Below are 15,389 nucleotides of genomic sequence, written 5' to 3'. Positions count from 1 at the left end.
TGGTGGCGCACGCCTTTAATCCCAGCACTTGGGAGGCAGAGGCAGGCGAATTTCTGAGTTCGAGGCCACCCTGGTCTACAGAGTTCTAGGACAGCCAGGGCTACACAGAGAAACCCTGTATCGAAAAAAAAATAAGAATAAAAAGAGTAATTGTTGCTGGTATGGTCTTGTACTGGCCACTAGGGGGCACTCTAAGGGCAGAGGTCTCCTGTAAGTAGACAAATGTCCCCTTGCGACCCACACACAGCTTTGGCAGTTTGGCCAGTGGTTGAACGTGGTCGTGGACGACCGGCTGCCCACTAAGAACAATAAGCTGGTGTTTGTGCACGCCACCCGTCGCCAGGAGTTCTGGGGCGCCCTGCTGGAGAAGGCCTACGCCAAGTGAGTTTGCCCAGGCCAGGAACCAGGCTGGCCTTGAGCTGCATGGCTTTGGCTGCCAAGCAAGGTGGGCTAGGCCACTAACTGAACCAGGGGAGGAGACTGGCCACGATGAGGCATGCCTCACTTCCCTCACCACTCTGCCTGACTGGTCGCTCCAACTCACATCACCTAACAGCGCCCTATCTGCCTGCAGGCTAAACGGATCCTATGAAGCCCTGGGGGGAGGCAGCACTCTGGAGGGACTGGAAGACTTTACAGGCGGCATAGCACAGTGCATTCGGCTCCAGAAGCCCCCGGACGACATGAGAAAGCTCCTCAGGAAAGCCCTGCAGAAGTCTTCCCTCATGGGTTGTTCCATCGAGGTAAGCTGGGTCTTGCTGCTGGGCCTTTGAGCCTGTTGTTGCTCCGCACCCCGGCCCCAGGGCTCTTTCCCCACATTTCTTACCTCTAGCTACCTCTTTCTTGAACTAATTTTTGTCTGCCAGTAGTGCAGAATGGCTGTTCCCAATGCGCATAGCCTCTATACTGTTTCGACCTTCTCTTCAGTATTTTCTGTGATCCTTAGTAACACATAATGCAAGTTTTCATAGCTTATCTTCTCCAGGGAGAAGGGAGAAGATTTCAGGAGGGCAGTGACCTTTATTTGATGCATTTACCACTGGACCCTGGGACTTTGGACGATACCCAGCATGCAATGGACACCCAACAAATATTTGTTCAAATAAATAAATGTACCCAGAGTGCTTCCATATAACAGAGGTTATGGGGGCGGGGCAGTTATTGAAAAGGCAGAGGAGAGCTTACTCCCCACAAAGCCTGAACCAAATGCTTGTGCAAGCTGTACTCATAATAGCGAAGAAAACAGGAGTGCAGTTGCCTTTCTGCAGGTGAAATCAATTAAGTTAAACCAACTGATTCTTACACACCTTAGAATACAAACAACAATGGCCCCTAACTATAGGGTGTAGTCTGCCTCTGTATGACCTTCTCGTAATGACAGCATCATCCCGGAGTATTAGTGATGGTCAGGAGAGGAAGCAGAGGGACCTGGCCACAAAGGCCCTTTAGAGACGCAAGTAATAAAGAACATGACCCATACCCTCACTTTGGTGAGGGATCTGTGAAACCACATATGTGATAAAGCTGCAAGCCAACCACAAGTGACCAGTGACAAAGCTAGGAAAAAGAGGCTGGACAGGTGGCTCCATGGTCTGCTTTCTCAGAGGACCAGGGTTCAATTCCCAGCACATGTGGCAGCACACAGCCATCTGTAACTCCAGTCCCAGGGGATCCAAAGCCTTCTTCTGGCCTCCACGGACACCATAATCACATAGTGCACTGACATGCGCAGGAAAAACACTTACACACACACACACAATTCATAAGCTAGAGAGAGATGAGCAGGCTGCATCCAAACCAGTATCCTGGTGCTTACTTTGTTCTACAGGCTTTTTGTTCAGTTTCGTTTTGTCCTCTTCCTGGTTTACTTAGGCTTTTGGTTGTTTTCTGCTTTTGTTTTCATTTTGAGACAGGGTCTCACTATGTAGTCCTGGCTGGCCTCAGACACACAGAAACTCCTTTCACCTCCCAAGTGCTGGGGCTGTAGACTTACCCCTATGCATTCAGCTTGTAGTATAGTATTGTAAAATGGACAGAGGGGATTGGTATTAGGGACACATAGGCTCTTCCTATGCTTCTGCAGGTGAATCAGCAATTGCTTCCAAATCTAAAGTGCAGGATCTGGGGAGATGGCTTAGTAGGTGTTTTCTCTCCGTGTAAGATCTGAGTTCAAATCCCCTGCACCCAACAAAACAAAAAACAAACCAACCCAGCATGGCCGTGTGTGCCTGTAGCCCCAGTGCTAAGCATAAAGGCTTGGAACTTGCTGGTCATCAAGCCTATCCCAAAGCAGTAAGCTTCATGTTCAGTGAGAGATTATGTCTCAAAGTATAAGACAGAGAAGTGGGAGACATGGCTCAGGGAGTAAGAGCACTGGCTGCTCTTGCCACAGACTTGAGCTCAGTTCCCAGCATCCATGTGGTGGCTCACAAACACCTGTAACTCCAGTTCCTGGGAATTCAATGCCTTCTTCTGGTCTCCTAGGGTACCAGACACACATGTAGTACAGACAAACGTGCAAGCAAAACGCTCATACACATAAAATAAAAATAAGCATTTCTTTAAAAAATACTGACAGCAATAACAGAAGAGACTCAGTGGCTTTCTCTGGCCATCCCACATATTCACATACGCCATGCACATACGAGTGACTTCTATAGTCTCTCTCTCTCCGTCTCCCTTTCTCTCTCCCCTCTCTGTGCCCATGTGTGTGTGTGTGTGTGTGTGTGTGTGTGTGTGTGTGCGCGCGCGCGCGTGTGTAAAGTATAAGCAAGGTGTAGTGTCTCGTGTCTATAAACCTTCAAGAGGCTGAGGCCGGAGAATCAGGAGTCAAAGAATCATTGGATAGTCTTGGCTACATAGAGAATTTGAGAGCCTCTAGGCCATATTAGACATGCCCCCCTATAGATATAATATTCCTGTTACGAATCACATAAAACAATGGCTCTCTTAGGATTTCCAGGCCAGATCTCAAACGCTTTCCCTTCTTTTCTGTAGGTCACCGACAATAAGGAGACAGAAACGATGACCAGGAATATGCTGGTGAGAGGACATGCTTATGCAGTGACTGATCTAGAGGAAGTGAGTACAAGCAAATGTCCTTTGGAGTCACAGGTATGGGAGAGCTACCCCCTGCCCATGTACTGAGCAGTCATGCCTCTCCACCCCCAGGTCCACTACAGAGACAAGTTGGAAACTCTAATTCGGATCCAGAATCCCTGGGGCAGGGTTGAATGGAATGGAGCCTGGAGTGACAAGTAGGGGCTCTGACCTGAGAGAAGGGGACAAAAGACACAGCAGGGTTCCTGTGGAAGCCAATGTCACAGTGTGGCCAACTCTTGTCCCCAGTGCTGCAAGGTTTTATAAGAACTCTGAAGGTGGCTCCCATCCACTGTTTTCTCTCTGCAGAGCCAAAGAGTGGGAAGAGGTGGGCCCAGATGTTCAGATACAGCTGCTACACAAGAAGGAAGATGGGGAGTTCTGGTCAGTGTGCCTTGAAGGAGCCTCAGACTCCCCACAGGCATCCCTCACCTCCCTACAATCTCCTCTGTGTTGTGTGCCTTGGATGAGGAGGTCCTAGGGTCCCTCCACAGTCGGGGCCTGTAGGTGTGGCTGTGGAGTGTACCAACAGCACTGTTTGTATTCCCGTCCCAGGATGTCCTATGAAGACTTCATGAGCAACTTTACACTGCTGGAGATCTGCAACCTCACCCCCGACGCACTGTCCCCCTTGGATTATAAGAGTCGCTGGCACACGACCTTCTATGAGGGCAGCTGGCGAAGGGGGAGCACTGCAGGGGGCTGCAGAAACCACCCCGGTAGGTGAGGGCAACCTGGAAGCCAGGCTTGGGTAGGAGGTCACAGAGTCAGGGTGGATAAGGGCAGAGTCAGTCAAATGTCACAGCCCTCAGGAACCCAGGCAGACATATGGCTGGAATCTCAGTGCACCCAAAAAGGGCCCAGGACAGAAGGCCCTGTCCCAGCACAACTACCTTGACCTGCATCTTCCCACAGAGACATTCTGGAGCAACCCCCAGTTTAGGATCTCTCTCCCAGAAATGGATGATCCAGAGGGTGACTCTGAGCAAAACGAAATGGTTTGCACCTGCCTGGTGGCTCTGATGCAGAAGAACTGGAGACATGCTCGAGGGGGGCCCCAGCTGCTCACCATAGGCTTCGTCATCTTCTCGGTGTGCCTCCCGGGTCCCCAGCCACCTGTGCTTCCCCTGGCTTCTCCTCCCCCTCCTCTTCCTCCTCTCCCCCCTCTTCGTCCTCCCCTTCTTCCTCCCCCTCCCCCTCCTCCTCCTCCTCTCCCCCCTCCTCCTCCTCCTCTCCCCCCTCCTCCTCCTCCTCTTTTACCATGTACCCCAGGCTGGTGTCAAACTCAGAGATCCACCTGCCTCTACCTCCCCAGTCTAGGATTAAAAGTGTGTGCTTTTTCTTTTTCTTTTCTTTTTTCTTTTCTTGTTTTCTTTTTCTGTTTTTTTCATTGTTGTTGTTATGGTTTTGTTTTTGTTTTTATTTGAGACATTGTTTCCCTGTGTAGGCTTAGCTGTCCTGGAACTTGCACTATAGACCAGGCTAGCTTCAAACTCAGAGATGTGTGCTTCACCTCTTAAGATCCCTGTGAGGATGAGTCACCCCAAAGGCTGCACAGCCCCACCTCCCTCCCTCCCTCCCTCCCTCTCTCTCTCTCTCTCAGATGTTCAGATGTCTTGCCTGCAAGTATGTCTCTGTACCACATATGTGCCAAATATGATACCTATAAAAATCAGAAAACAGTGTCAGATCACTGAAGCTGGAGTTGGTTAGTTCTGAGCCACCCTGTGTGTGCTAGGAATCAGACTCAGGTTTGCTGCAAGAGCAGCCAGTGCTCTTAACCACTGAGTCATCTCTTCAGGCCCGACTCAGTTCTTTTTTTTTTTTTTTTTTTTTTTTTTTTTTTTTTTTTAACTTACACCAACTAGCACTTCCTTTGTGGCAGGCATTACCCCAAAGACTCGTCCATCCCATTATTACTGATATCCGTAGGGAACTGGAGGAGATGGAAAGCAGAGGAGGCTCACACACTGAAGGGGCAGAGGTGGAGACTTGAGTGTGTCCTGATGCCTGAGCACAAGAGTCTTCAACAACACCCTTACCCAAGTGTGGCCTCAGCTGATCCATCAAAACTTCTCACTGTAGAGGCCAAAAGGAAGTCCCCAGTCTGCATTTTCCAAGACCAGTCATGATTTGCAAGATCCCCAAAATGCACACTGGACAAGATCCTAAGGCATGCATGCCAAGGACTTGGCTAGTCTCCAGGAGCTCAATGGTAAACAGCATGTCCCAGCATGCAGGACACCCTAGGCTCCATCCCTCTCCAAGGGGAGAAAACCGGAAGTGAGAAAACCCGGAAGTGGGCCAAAGGGCTGCTTCTCCTATGCCGTGAGTCAGGCTATCTGCGAGTACAGTCTTCTCAGCACGTGAAGTCTAAGGGTCAGGGCCAGCAAGAAGTGAGTAAAGGCATTTGCCTCTGAGCCTGACAACCTGACCTCAATCCCCCAGCCTACTCCCTCAGGCTACCCTCTGACCTCCACATGCATGACATGGGCAAGCACTCACCCACAAAATAATAAAAATAAAAATAAGAGCAGTTGCTACTCTTCCAGAGGACTCTTCCAGAGTTCAGTTCCCAGCACCAACAGGGTGGCTCACAACCTCAGGAATGCATATTCAAACATGCAGGCAACATACTCATCTAGATAAAACAAGTAAATCAGAAAAGAATGTCTAAAAGGTCAGTGCTCACTTTGGCCCCTACACAAGGACGACACTCAAAACTCAGGAAGCCTTTCTTCTTTTCCTTATTGAGGAGCAGGAAAATATTGTGAAAGTGTTGAAGACACAGTCCAAAGTCAGAAAGCTGAATGCACACAGAGCTTTTTAAGTAATAAAAAGCAAAGCTCATTTAAAAAAAAAAAAACCAATGTTTTTAAGGTTGAAGGAGGATAGGCCCAGTCTTAGTACCCCAGCACGCCCGCTAGGATAAATGTGCTATGAGCTAATAAGCCACGTGGTGGCCTGTCTGTAATCTTAGCATGTTCAAGCGGCAGAGGCTGGAGAATTGTCATGAGCTGCATGGCAGCCTGGTCTATACCGTGAGACCCTGTCTCAAAATAAGATAAACCAAGGTATTGATAGCCTCAGCTGTACTCTGTTCTCATTGGATAACTGAGTACCACAGACAGGCTAATTTATAAAGAAAAGAGGTCCGCTTGCCCCACTGCTCAGACGTTCCGAGCAGCCAGCGATGCCATCTGCTTGGTGTCTGGTGGGGGCTTTTAGTAGGTCATGACCTACTAAAGAGTAAGGTGAGAAAAGCCAGGGCTCTGTTTTGTTTGTTTGTTTGTTTGTTTTGAAACAGGGCTTCATGTAGCCTAGGCTAGCCTTGGCCTTACCATGTTGCCAAGGTTGGCCTTGAACTCCTGCTTCTGCCAGATGTTGGGATTGTAAGCATGCACACCACATTTAACCCTTCTGTCCTCCACCCCTCTTCTTTCTCTGTCATATACGAATGCGTGTATGAATCGGTTCTCACTGGCTACGTTGTTGGGTCTCGCGGTCTCTCTGTGCACCTGCTGCTGCTGGCAGGTCTGTGAGCAGCTGGTGTTTCTGCTGTGCTCACTCGGGAGCAGTAGGACTGCAGAAGTGTTCATGCACATCTAGCTTGTTTGTTTCCCTCTTTGAGGCAGGGTTTCTCTGGGTAGCCCTGGCTGTCCTGGAACGCCCTGTGTAGACCAGACTGGCCTCCAACTCAGAGATCTGCCTGCCTCTGTCTCCCAAGTGCTGGGATTAAAGACATGCAGCGCTACTGTCTGGAGAAAATACTGCTTTTTAATTTAATTCATTTTACAGAGACTTTCTATGTAGTTCTAAGATAGCCTAAGTCTTGCTATAGACCAGGCTGGCCTCAAACTCGCAGATATTTGCCTCTGTCTGCCTTTCCTGTGAAGAAATCAAAGGTGTACACCACCACCCACGGACATTAAAAAATGTTTTTAATTGTGTGTCTATGTGTGGGTGTGTGCACATAAATAAAGATGCCTACAGAGGCCAGAAGGATCAAGAGTTCAAGGCCAGCATTAGCTACATAGTTAGCCAGGCTGGTCTACATGATAGCCGTCTCCAAAAAAAATCAAAACAAAACAAGAGCTAGCATTGTAACCCATGTGCAAGAAGCCCTGGCTCCTATCCGAAGCCATGCATAATATTGGGCACAGTGGCACAGGTTTGTAACCCCAACATTTGGGAGGAGGGAGCAGGAGGATCAGCAGGCCAAGGGCATCCTCAGCTACACAGCATATTCACAGCCTGGGCTGCCTGACAGAAAACCAAAGGCAAGCATGCAATTGTATGTGCTTTCTCTCCCCGGTGTCAGGGGTCACCTAGCTATTTCTGTAGGTGACACTCTGTGGACTCACATTCTAGGGACACAAGCTTGGGGCCCCATCCCAGCTCTTTTGCTCTTCTAGCAAATCCTCTCTGCTTCTCTGGGACTCTCTCCTGTCTTTAATCTGGATTGAGAAAAAAAAAAATCTACCTTTGTAAACTTTGGACAAACTGTACTTTGAAATCCAAAACTGACAAATTCTTACTGCTATCCTTTTATGCCCCACCCCACCCCCACCCCCATTGCTCCAGGCCCTAATGAACCCAAGACAGGCTCACATTCAGGTTCACTTGTACATGCACACTGTGTACACTCAACTAGCTGACAGCCAGAGCCCCTTCATTGCCCTGAAGATCTGACTCTCTCTCTCCTTTTTTTTTTTTTTTCAGGTCCCAAAGGAGGTACAGCAGGCTTACACCAGGGCAGGCATCCAGCCCCCTCCTGACTACATACGGATTGGCAAGGGGAGGGATCTAGAGAAAAGTTCTGGGGAACCCTGAGTTAGGATTCTAACTCCTACTAACCAATGGTGGGAGTCAGGGAAGGGTTAGACCATACTGAGTTTTTGACGATGTGGGAGATGCACAGGCCACAGCAGTGGTGCCCACCATCAATCCTGCCCACGAGATGGCTCACCTTGGGAGATCCGGTCTCCTTGTTCTCCTATGCTAGTCCTGTACCCACCTCCAGGGTACATACAGTTTCAGAACCTCCAGGACACCCACCTGAAGAAAGACTTCTTTGTGAAATACCGGAACCATGGCTTTTCCGAGATCTTCACCAACTCGAGGGAGGTGAACAGCCATCTCCGGCTCCCCCCAGGGGAATACATCATCATCCCCTCCACTTTTGAGCCCCATAAAGATGCTGACTTCCTGCTTCGGGTCTTCACGGAGAAACACAGTGAGACTTGGTGAGGGGCCAGCCTTGTTCTGGTGAGGTTCGCTGCCCAAGGGCTGCCTGGTATCAGATTCTGGTCCTTCTTCACATCAATCTTATGTTATATTCATGGAAACTGAGGCATGAGGATGTGAGGTCTAAATTTGTGAGCCACCATATGTTTACTGGGAATTGAACTCAGGACGTCTGGAAGAGCAGTCAGTGCTCTTAACCGCTAAGCCATCTCTCCAGCCCCTCTAAATTTGTAATAAAAATAGGAATGAATCTAGGGCCCAGATTTAGTGGGTATTAGATACTGCTCCATATACAATGACAGGACCCTCCCCAGATCACCTAAGCCTTCACTCTCTTATGCCCAGGTTGCTGGATGAAGTCAACCGGGTTGAACATCTCCAAGAGGTAACAGGAAGCTCTGGGCTGGAGGGTTGGAAGGACAAAGGGTGTTTTAAAGACTGGATTCCCTAGCCGGGCAGTGGTGGCACATGCCTTTAATCCCAGCACTTGGGAGGCAGAGGCAGAGCCAGGCAAATTTCTGAGTTCGAGGCCAGCCTGGTCTACAGAGTGAGTTCCAGGACAGCCAGGGCTACATAGAAAAAAAAAAAAAAATCAAACACACTGCCCCTCCCCCCCAAGACTGGATCCCTCCATCTTTTCCCCAGGAGACCATCACTGACAAGGATTTGGACAAGGATTCTATAAAGTTGTTTGAGATGGTGGCAAATGGGGTAAGAGGGCCAGGGACAGAGGCAGAAGGGAGGTGGCAGCCACCGGGCAGCCAGGACAGAGCAGGTGATTGATCAGAGCAGGTGATTGGTTACAGCTGTTTCCCCTAGGGTGACGACATAAATATGTATGAGCTACAGAAACTTCTCAACAAGATGTCAGCTAAATGTGAGTGATCCACCATCACCACCACCACCACCACCACCACCCCCGCCGCCATGGCTCACCCCTCCCCCTGGTCCCCCACTGTACTTATCCACCTGTTCTTTCTGCCCCTTCCCTCCCTCACAGCCAAAAGCTTCAAGGCGAAGGGCTTTAGCTTGGAAGTCTGTCGCCGTATGATCAACCTCATGGACGTATCCTTCTGCCCTGTGGCAAGCCTGACAAGTGTTTCCCATCTTTTCCCTGCCCCCCCCCCAAGCCTGACTCTGACCTGGCCATCTCTCCCTCCTGCCCTCAGTGTCCTCCCTGTGACAGGGATGAGATCTGGGGTGTAGCTAGAGATCCCAGTTCTGGCTGTTAGCATTCAGGAACCCCAAGCCTGTGTGGAAGCCTTCTGTTTCCCTGTCCCCAGAATGCCCTCTTTCCTTGACTAATCTCCCCAGAAAGACAATTCCGGCAAGCTGGAGCTTAATGAGTTCCTGGTCCTGTGGAAGAAGATCAAGAAATGGATGGTAAGGGACCCTTAAAGAAAGAGCCAAGAGGGGTGGGAACTGACCAAGAAGCCATTAGAACTGTAGAGACACACAGAGACACAGAAAGACACACACCAGTAGTAACCAGTATAGCCTGTTATAGTCAAGTCAAGAAGGGTGCTTGTGGGCCGGGTGGTGGTGGTGCACGCCTTTAATCACAGGACTTGGGAGGCAGAGGTAGGCAGATTTCTGATTTTGAGGCCATCCTGGTCTACAGAGTGAGTTCCAGGACAGCCAGGGCTACACAGAAAAACCTTGTCTCGAAAAAACAAAAACAAAAAACAACAAAAAAATGAAGGGTGCTTGCAGAAACCACTGGGCAGAATACCAACATCCCCTACTATGCTTGCGATTAACCCTTCAACCGCTAGAAAGCAGGAACATTAGAGATTCAAGTGGCCTATCAGAGTGGTGATGGGGCGGGAGGACGACCCAGGGTCTTGGGCAGATGTCATAAGCCAGTCATGCTTCAGTATTGTGTTTTTCTTTTCTTTTTTTTTTTTTTAAGATTTATATTATTTATTTTATATGTATGAGTACACTGTAGCTGTACAGATGGCCATGAGCTATCATGTGTGTGGTTGCTCTCCGGCCCTCCTTGCTCCGGTGGAATTCATTGTAGCTGTCTTCAGATGTACCAGAAGAGGGCGTCCGATCTCATTATGGGTGGTTGTGAGCCACCATGTGTATGGTTGCTGGGATCTGAACTCAGGACCTTCAGAAGAGCACTCAGCGAGCCATCTCATCAGCCCCCCAGTATTCTGTTTTTCAACCACTGTCACCCACTGACATCTGTCTGTCTTCAGGAAATCTTCAAAGAGTGTGATCAAGACCGCTCAGGGAACTTGAACTCCTACGAGATGCGCCTGGCAATAGAGAAAGCAGGTGGCCAAGGAGCAGGCGCCGTGCAGGGGCAGGGAACTGGGAGGTCATGTCTAGGCCTGAACTCTGCCCTTACTGTCCCCTGAACTGTGCCCTTACTGTGCCCTTACTGTTCCCCATCTGTCCCCTGAACTCTGTCCTTACTGTCCCCCATCTATCCCCTGAACTCTGTCCTTACTGTCCCCCATCTGTCCCCTGAACTCTGTCCTTACTGTCCCCCATCTGTCCCCTGAACTCTGTCTTTACTGTCCCCCATCTGTCCCCTAGGCATCAGGTTGAACAACAGAGTGACTGAGGTGATTGTTGCCAGGTACGCGGATGATAACATGATCGTGGACTTTGACAATTTCATCAACTGTTTCCTAAGGCTCAAGGCCATGTTTGGTGAGTGAGTCATCTGCCCCCTCCTGGCTAGGCCCGGGAAAGCTGGCTTGCTCCCACACCCATTCATCCTGATCCACAACATGCTGGGGCTGTGACTTCTGTCTGTACCCCCATTTCCTTCTCTAGAAAATACCAGGGGCTAGGGATGGAGGCCCATGGGTAGAGTGCCTGCCTAGCTGGCAGCAAGCCCTGGTGTGGTGACACACCACACCTTTAATCCCAACACTCTGGAGATGGGGCAGAAAAATCAGGAGTTCAAAGTCATTGTCCCAAGGATTAAAAAGCTTATATTTGCTGGGCAGTGGTGGCAAATGCCTTTAATCCCAGCACTTGGGAGGCAGAGGCAGGCAGATTTCTGAGGCCAGCCTGGTCTACAGAGTGAATTCCAGGACAGCCAGGGCTATACAGAGAAACCCTACTCCCATCCCCCCAAAAAGCCTAAATTTATACTATATTTATAATTTATGAACTTGGGAAGCTGAGACAGGAGGGTCACAAGTTTGGGGCAACCTTGGCAACTCAGTGAGACTTTGAGTTAAAACAATAGGGAGTAAAATGGCTCAACATATAAGAGTGCTTGCTACCAGGCCTGAAGACCTGAGTTCAATTCCCAGGACCCACGTGGTGGAATCAACAACCACAAGTTGTCCTCTGACCTCCACAGGTGCAAGCAGCCATATGTATGTACCTGCATGCCCCTCTCACACGAAATAAATAAATGTAAAACAAATAAGTCAGTACTCCCCTTATCTTCCCAGGACTCTAGTCAGAGTAAATGGGTCTGGGCCAAGCCCTCTGAACCAAGCCTGTCTCCTAACCAGGATAGTTGTGACTCATTCCCAATGAAAAAGGAATACCTTCTCCTACCTTGCTGTTTCTCCTTTTTGGAGAGCGGGTCTTTTAGACCATCATCTCAGCTCTAACCCAGCCCCTAATCTCTACCTCTGCCCCACACCCTTATCCTTAAAACAGCGTTCTTCTTATCCATGGACACCAAGAAAACCGGTATTATTTGCTTGAATATAGACCAGGTAAGAGAGAAGGAATGGGAAGGGTGGTCTGGCCACACCCTGAACCCCTCCCCTCTGGTCCCGCCCACTCTCCAACCTCTGCAGAAAGTCTGTTCCCGGCTCTCTCTGCAGTGGCTGCAAATAACCATGTGGGGGTAGGGAGATGCGGAGCCTGGATCCCTCCGTCCTCCCTCCGCCGGCGGTGCTCCGGCCAGGATGGTGGGTGCTCCTTGTCACTCGCTCTCGCTCTCCAGTGCCCCAGGCGCAGTGTTTACTCCGTGCCCCTACTCCGGGCTGACGGGAACTCCAACCCCGAACCCCCACCCCCAACCCCACCTCAACCCGAGCACTCGCACACCGCATTTAGACTAAAAATGAGATGGATTCTCCCCTAGTTTTTCTCTGGCGAAGGCAGTCTTGCAGCTTAGTGCTCCCGCGCGTGCTGTTAACTCACACCCCCCTGCTAGCCCGCCCTCTTGTCAGGAATTTCATTGCCTCCCTGTGCCACGTCGTACACATTATTCTAATAAACAGGACATGGTTTACCACTTAATTCTTCAACACCAAATTGGGGATCCATTATATCTCCGGGAAGCATCTGGAAATGTGCTTGCCTACAGGGGGCGCTGCAGGATTCCAGGATGTTAAACGCACCTCAGTTCCAAGCTATGAAAACATCTTAGCTGCCTTGAGCGTTGTAGGGTGAGGTGGGCGCCACTGAGCCAATGGCCAGGGAAGCCTGACCTGGGGCTGACAAAGCACCTCTCAAAGGTCTTGAGGTGCCTTTGTCCTCTTTTCCCTCAAATTGCCCCCTCCTCCAAAGAAGGCACTACGGGGGGGTGGGGGGTCTCAAAGGTTAAAGGACAAGCTCAAGGTGTGTGTGTTGGGGAGGGCGGGGGGATGACCCACGCCTTTAATCTCCAGACTTGAGAGGCAGAGGCTGGATGGATATGAGTTCAGGCCAGCCTGGTCTACAGAGGGAGTTCCTAAGACAGCCGTGGCTACACAGAGAAAAAACAAACAAACAAACAAACAAATCAAAGGACAGGCATTGGCAAGAGCCAGCCAATAGAACACACAATGATGGGTCCCTTCTGCTGGGAGACTGGAGGTCTCTCTTCCAGCCGCTGCACAGGCTGCTCGGGACTGGCTGGGCTGTGGGCAGCCGCCGTTTCTCCCCCTCTCATCTCACCTCAGGAGTACTTGGACAACAGATGGGCACCACTTTACCTGGCTTTTTAAGTGAATCCCTGGGTTCAGGCTTGAGTGGCAGGCCGTCTTCTTGGTCCTCTCTCTTCCTTCTCTTATCGAGCCAGTAATAATGGCACCACAGAACCTTCCTCCTGTGACTCAGCCCTCCTAGACAGGGCTTCCCTTAGATGAAACCTTCATTCCACAGAGCAATCAGAGTACTTCCTGCCCCCCACCCCCCATCCCCGTACAGCTTCCTAGGGACAGTGGTTTCTGTCAAACCCTGCAAATTCCCCAAATTCTGGCAGTTAGACAAAACCCACCATAGGTCAGGAACTTGTGAAGCCAGTTTCCCTCTGCCAAGAGGAGCCTTTCCTCTTAGCACTGGCAGAAGGAACAAGGAGCTACTTGCGGTGTCTATTAGTTTACCAAAGTGCATGCAGGCCTCCAAGTTCCCTGAGTGTCACATGTGCCCGGTACACATTGCACAGTCCATGTCTGCATTCTGGCTCTTCTCAGTTGTTTTTGCCTCTCCCTGCATTTCCTTCAGCTCATGGGCTTCCCTTCCCACAGCTGCTCAGTCTCCTTATAACCCTGCTATTTTAGTGCTCTTGCTCCCCCTCTTCTTCTTCTTCTTCTTCTTCTTCTTCTTCTTCTTCTTCTTCTTCTTCTTCTTCTTCTTCTTCTTCTTCTCTCTCTCTCTCTCTCTCTCTCTCTCTCTCTCTCTCTCTCTCTCTCTCTCTCCCACCCTCTCATTTGTCCTCTCTTGGCCCACTCCACTCTTTTGTGTGTGTGTGTGTGTTTTCAAGACAGGGTTTCTCTGTGTAGCCCTGGCTGTCCTGGAACTCACTCTGTAGACCAGGCTGGCCTCCAACTCAGAAATCCACCTGCCTCTGCCTCCCAAGTGCTGGGATTAAAGGCGTGCGCCACCCACTGCCCGGGCCAAGGCCCACTCCACTCTTTGCCCATGCTCTCCTGGTCTCCTTCCTCCCACTTCTCTCTACCTGCCACGTTTAATCTACTACTTTCTTTCTCAGCTCTGGACTCGAGCCTCTGGCTATTCTCTCTCTCTCATGCCTACAGTAAAAACCTTCCCCCTAACCACACCATGGAGCTGTTGTGCCGTCCACTTATATACACAGTTTCCAGTTTCCTCCCATAGCAGAGCCTGGTACTTCCTGCTGGTTCTGCCAATGTGCAGGCAGCTGGGATCCCCATCCTTTGGGTTTCTGTTCTCCAGCCTACCCCTCTCCTCTGTCACTTTAAAGATCAATTTAGTCAGCCTGTACAGAGCTGCCTCCTCCCTCCGACATGGCCACACCCAATGTCTCTTGAGGAATTGGTTCCTGTCCCACCAGCCCTTTGTCTTCCTCTCTGTGTCCTTTGCCACGTGATAAGTCACACTCTCCTATCATGCCTATCTTCCAGCTGAGTGGGCCAGCTGCCTTTTCTCCACATCACTTTCTCCCTAAAGAGCTCATCTCCCTAGGGACGGCAGGACATCCCAGCAGGCAGACCAGCAAGGTTCTAAAACTAACAGCTCCTTTGAACTTTCAAAAGGTCTCAACCAAAACAGGGCTTGGTGGTGCATGACTTTAATCCCAGTAGGCAGATCTTGGCCAGCCTGGTCTACAGAGTGAGTTCCAGGACAGCCAGGGCTACTCAAATAAATAAACAAGCAAGCAAAGTGAGAATCCTTGATTCCTGACATCAGTATTTACCAGCACCGTATGAGCAATAGCTGTATACAGTTTGTGTTAAAATACAGAAAACAAGACACGCCATTCTTCTAGCTCCTTTGACTCATCCCAGTGGGTTTCCTATGGCCACTTATGCACCTCACAGCCCGAGGAGGTTGTCCCCACTGTGGCCTCCCAAGGAAATGTCCCCACAGGCTTGTTTGCCTACATTTCTGCTCTTCCCCCTTAGCCTAGGGCACAGAAATGTCAGTTTACACACATGTGAGATGACTTCATTTGGGTCCCTGGCAATCTAGATTTCATCTCTTGATGATCAACTGCCATTTTCCATAGATGCTGCCCCTCCCCCACGCCCTTTCTCGGACTCTCTCTTTGATGTCAGCAGGAGAACAACTCTACCCTGCTTCTCAACTCCCTCAAAGTATCATCATTGTTCAGTATTTTGGTCTCTGAAAAATGGTTCTGGAATGTT

At 50.0% G+C, this 15,389-nt stretch overlaps 1 protein-coding gene across 3 annotated transcripts in view; it reads left to right on the top strand.

Annotated features, from left to right (window-relative positions):
* Capn11 (calpain 11) overlaps positions 1-12,594 on the top strand; it is a 22,637-nt gene extending 10,043 nt beyond the window's left edge. For all 3 annotated transcript variants that reach the window (XM_031348207.1, XM_031348206.1, XM_031348205.1), the window contains exons 5-22: positions 248-381; positions 575-743; positions 2,998-3,081; positions 3,172-3,257; positions 3,409-3,483; positions 3,655-3,818; positions 4,015-4,190; positions 7,822-7,833; positions 8,134-8,345; positions 8,692-8,731; positions 8,992-9,057; positions 9,166-9,223; positions 9,347-9,411; positions 9,661-9,729; positions 10,557-10,635; positions 10,900-11,016; positions 11,989-12,047; positions 12,159-12,594. In XM_031348207.1, coding sequence (XP_031204067.1) covers positions 248-381; positions 575-743; positions 2,998-3,081; positions 3,172-3,257; positions 3,409-3,483; positions 3,655-3,818; positions 4,015-4,190; positions 7,822-7,833; positions 8,134-8,345; positions 8,692-8,731; positions 8,992-9,057; positions 9,166-9,223; positions 9,347-9,411; positions 9,661-9,729; positions 10,557-10,635; positions 10,900-11,016; positions 11,989-12,047; positions 12,159-12,185 — 1,692 coding nt within the window. In that variant the 3' untranslated portion in view covers positions 12,186-12,594. The remainder of the gene's footprint in view (positions 1-247; positions 382-574; positions 744-2,997; positions 3,082-3,171; positions 3,258-3,408; positions 3,484-3,654; positions 3,819-4,014; positions 4,191-7,821; positions 7,834-8,133; positions 8,346-8,691; positions 8,732-8,991; positions 9,058-9,165; positions 9,224-9,346; positions 9,412-9,660; positions 9,730-10,556; positions 10,636-10,899; positions 11,017-11,988; positions 12,048-12,158) is intronic.
* Positions 12,595-15,389: the final 2,795 nt, after the last annotated feature.

This window comes from Mastomys coucha, unplaced genomic scaffold (genome assembly GCF_008632895.1).
Source record: "Mastomys coucha isolate ucsf_1 unplaced genomic scaffold, UCSF_Mcou_1 pScaffold3, whole genome shotgun sequence".
NCBI classification, from domain to species: Eukaryota; Metazoa; Chordata; class Mammalia; order Rodentia; family Muridae; genus Mastomys; species Mastomys coucha.
This window is presented reverse-complemented; position numbering and strand designations above follow the sequence as displayed.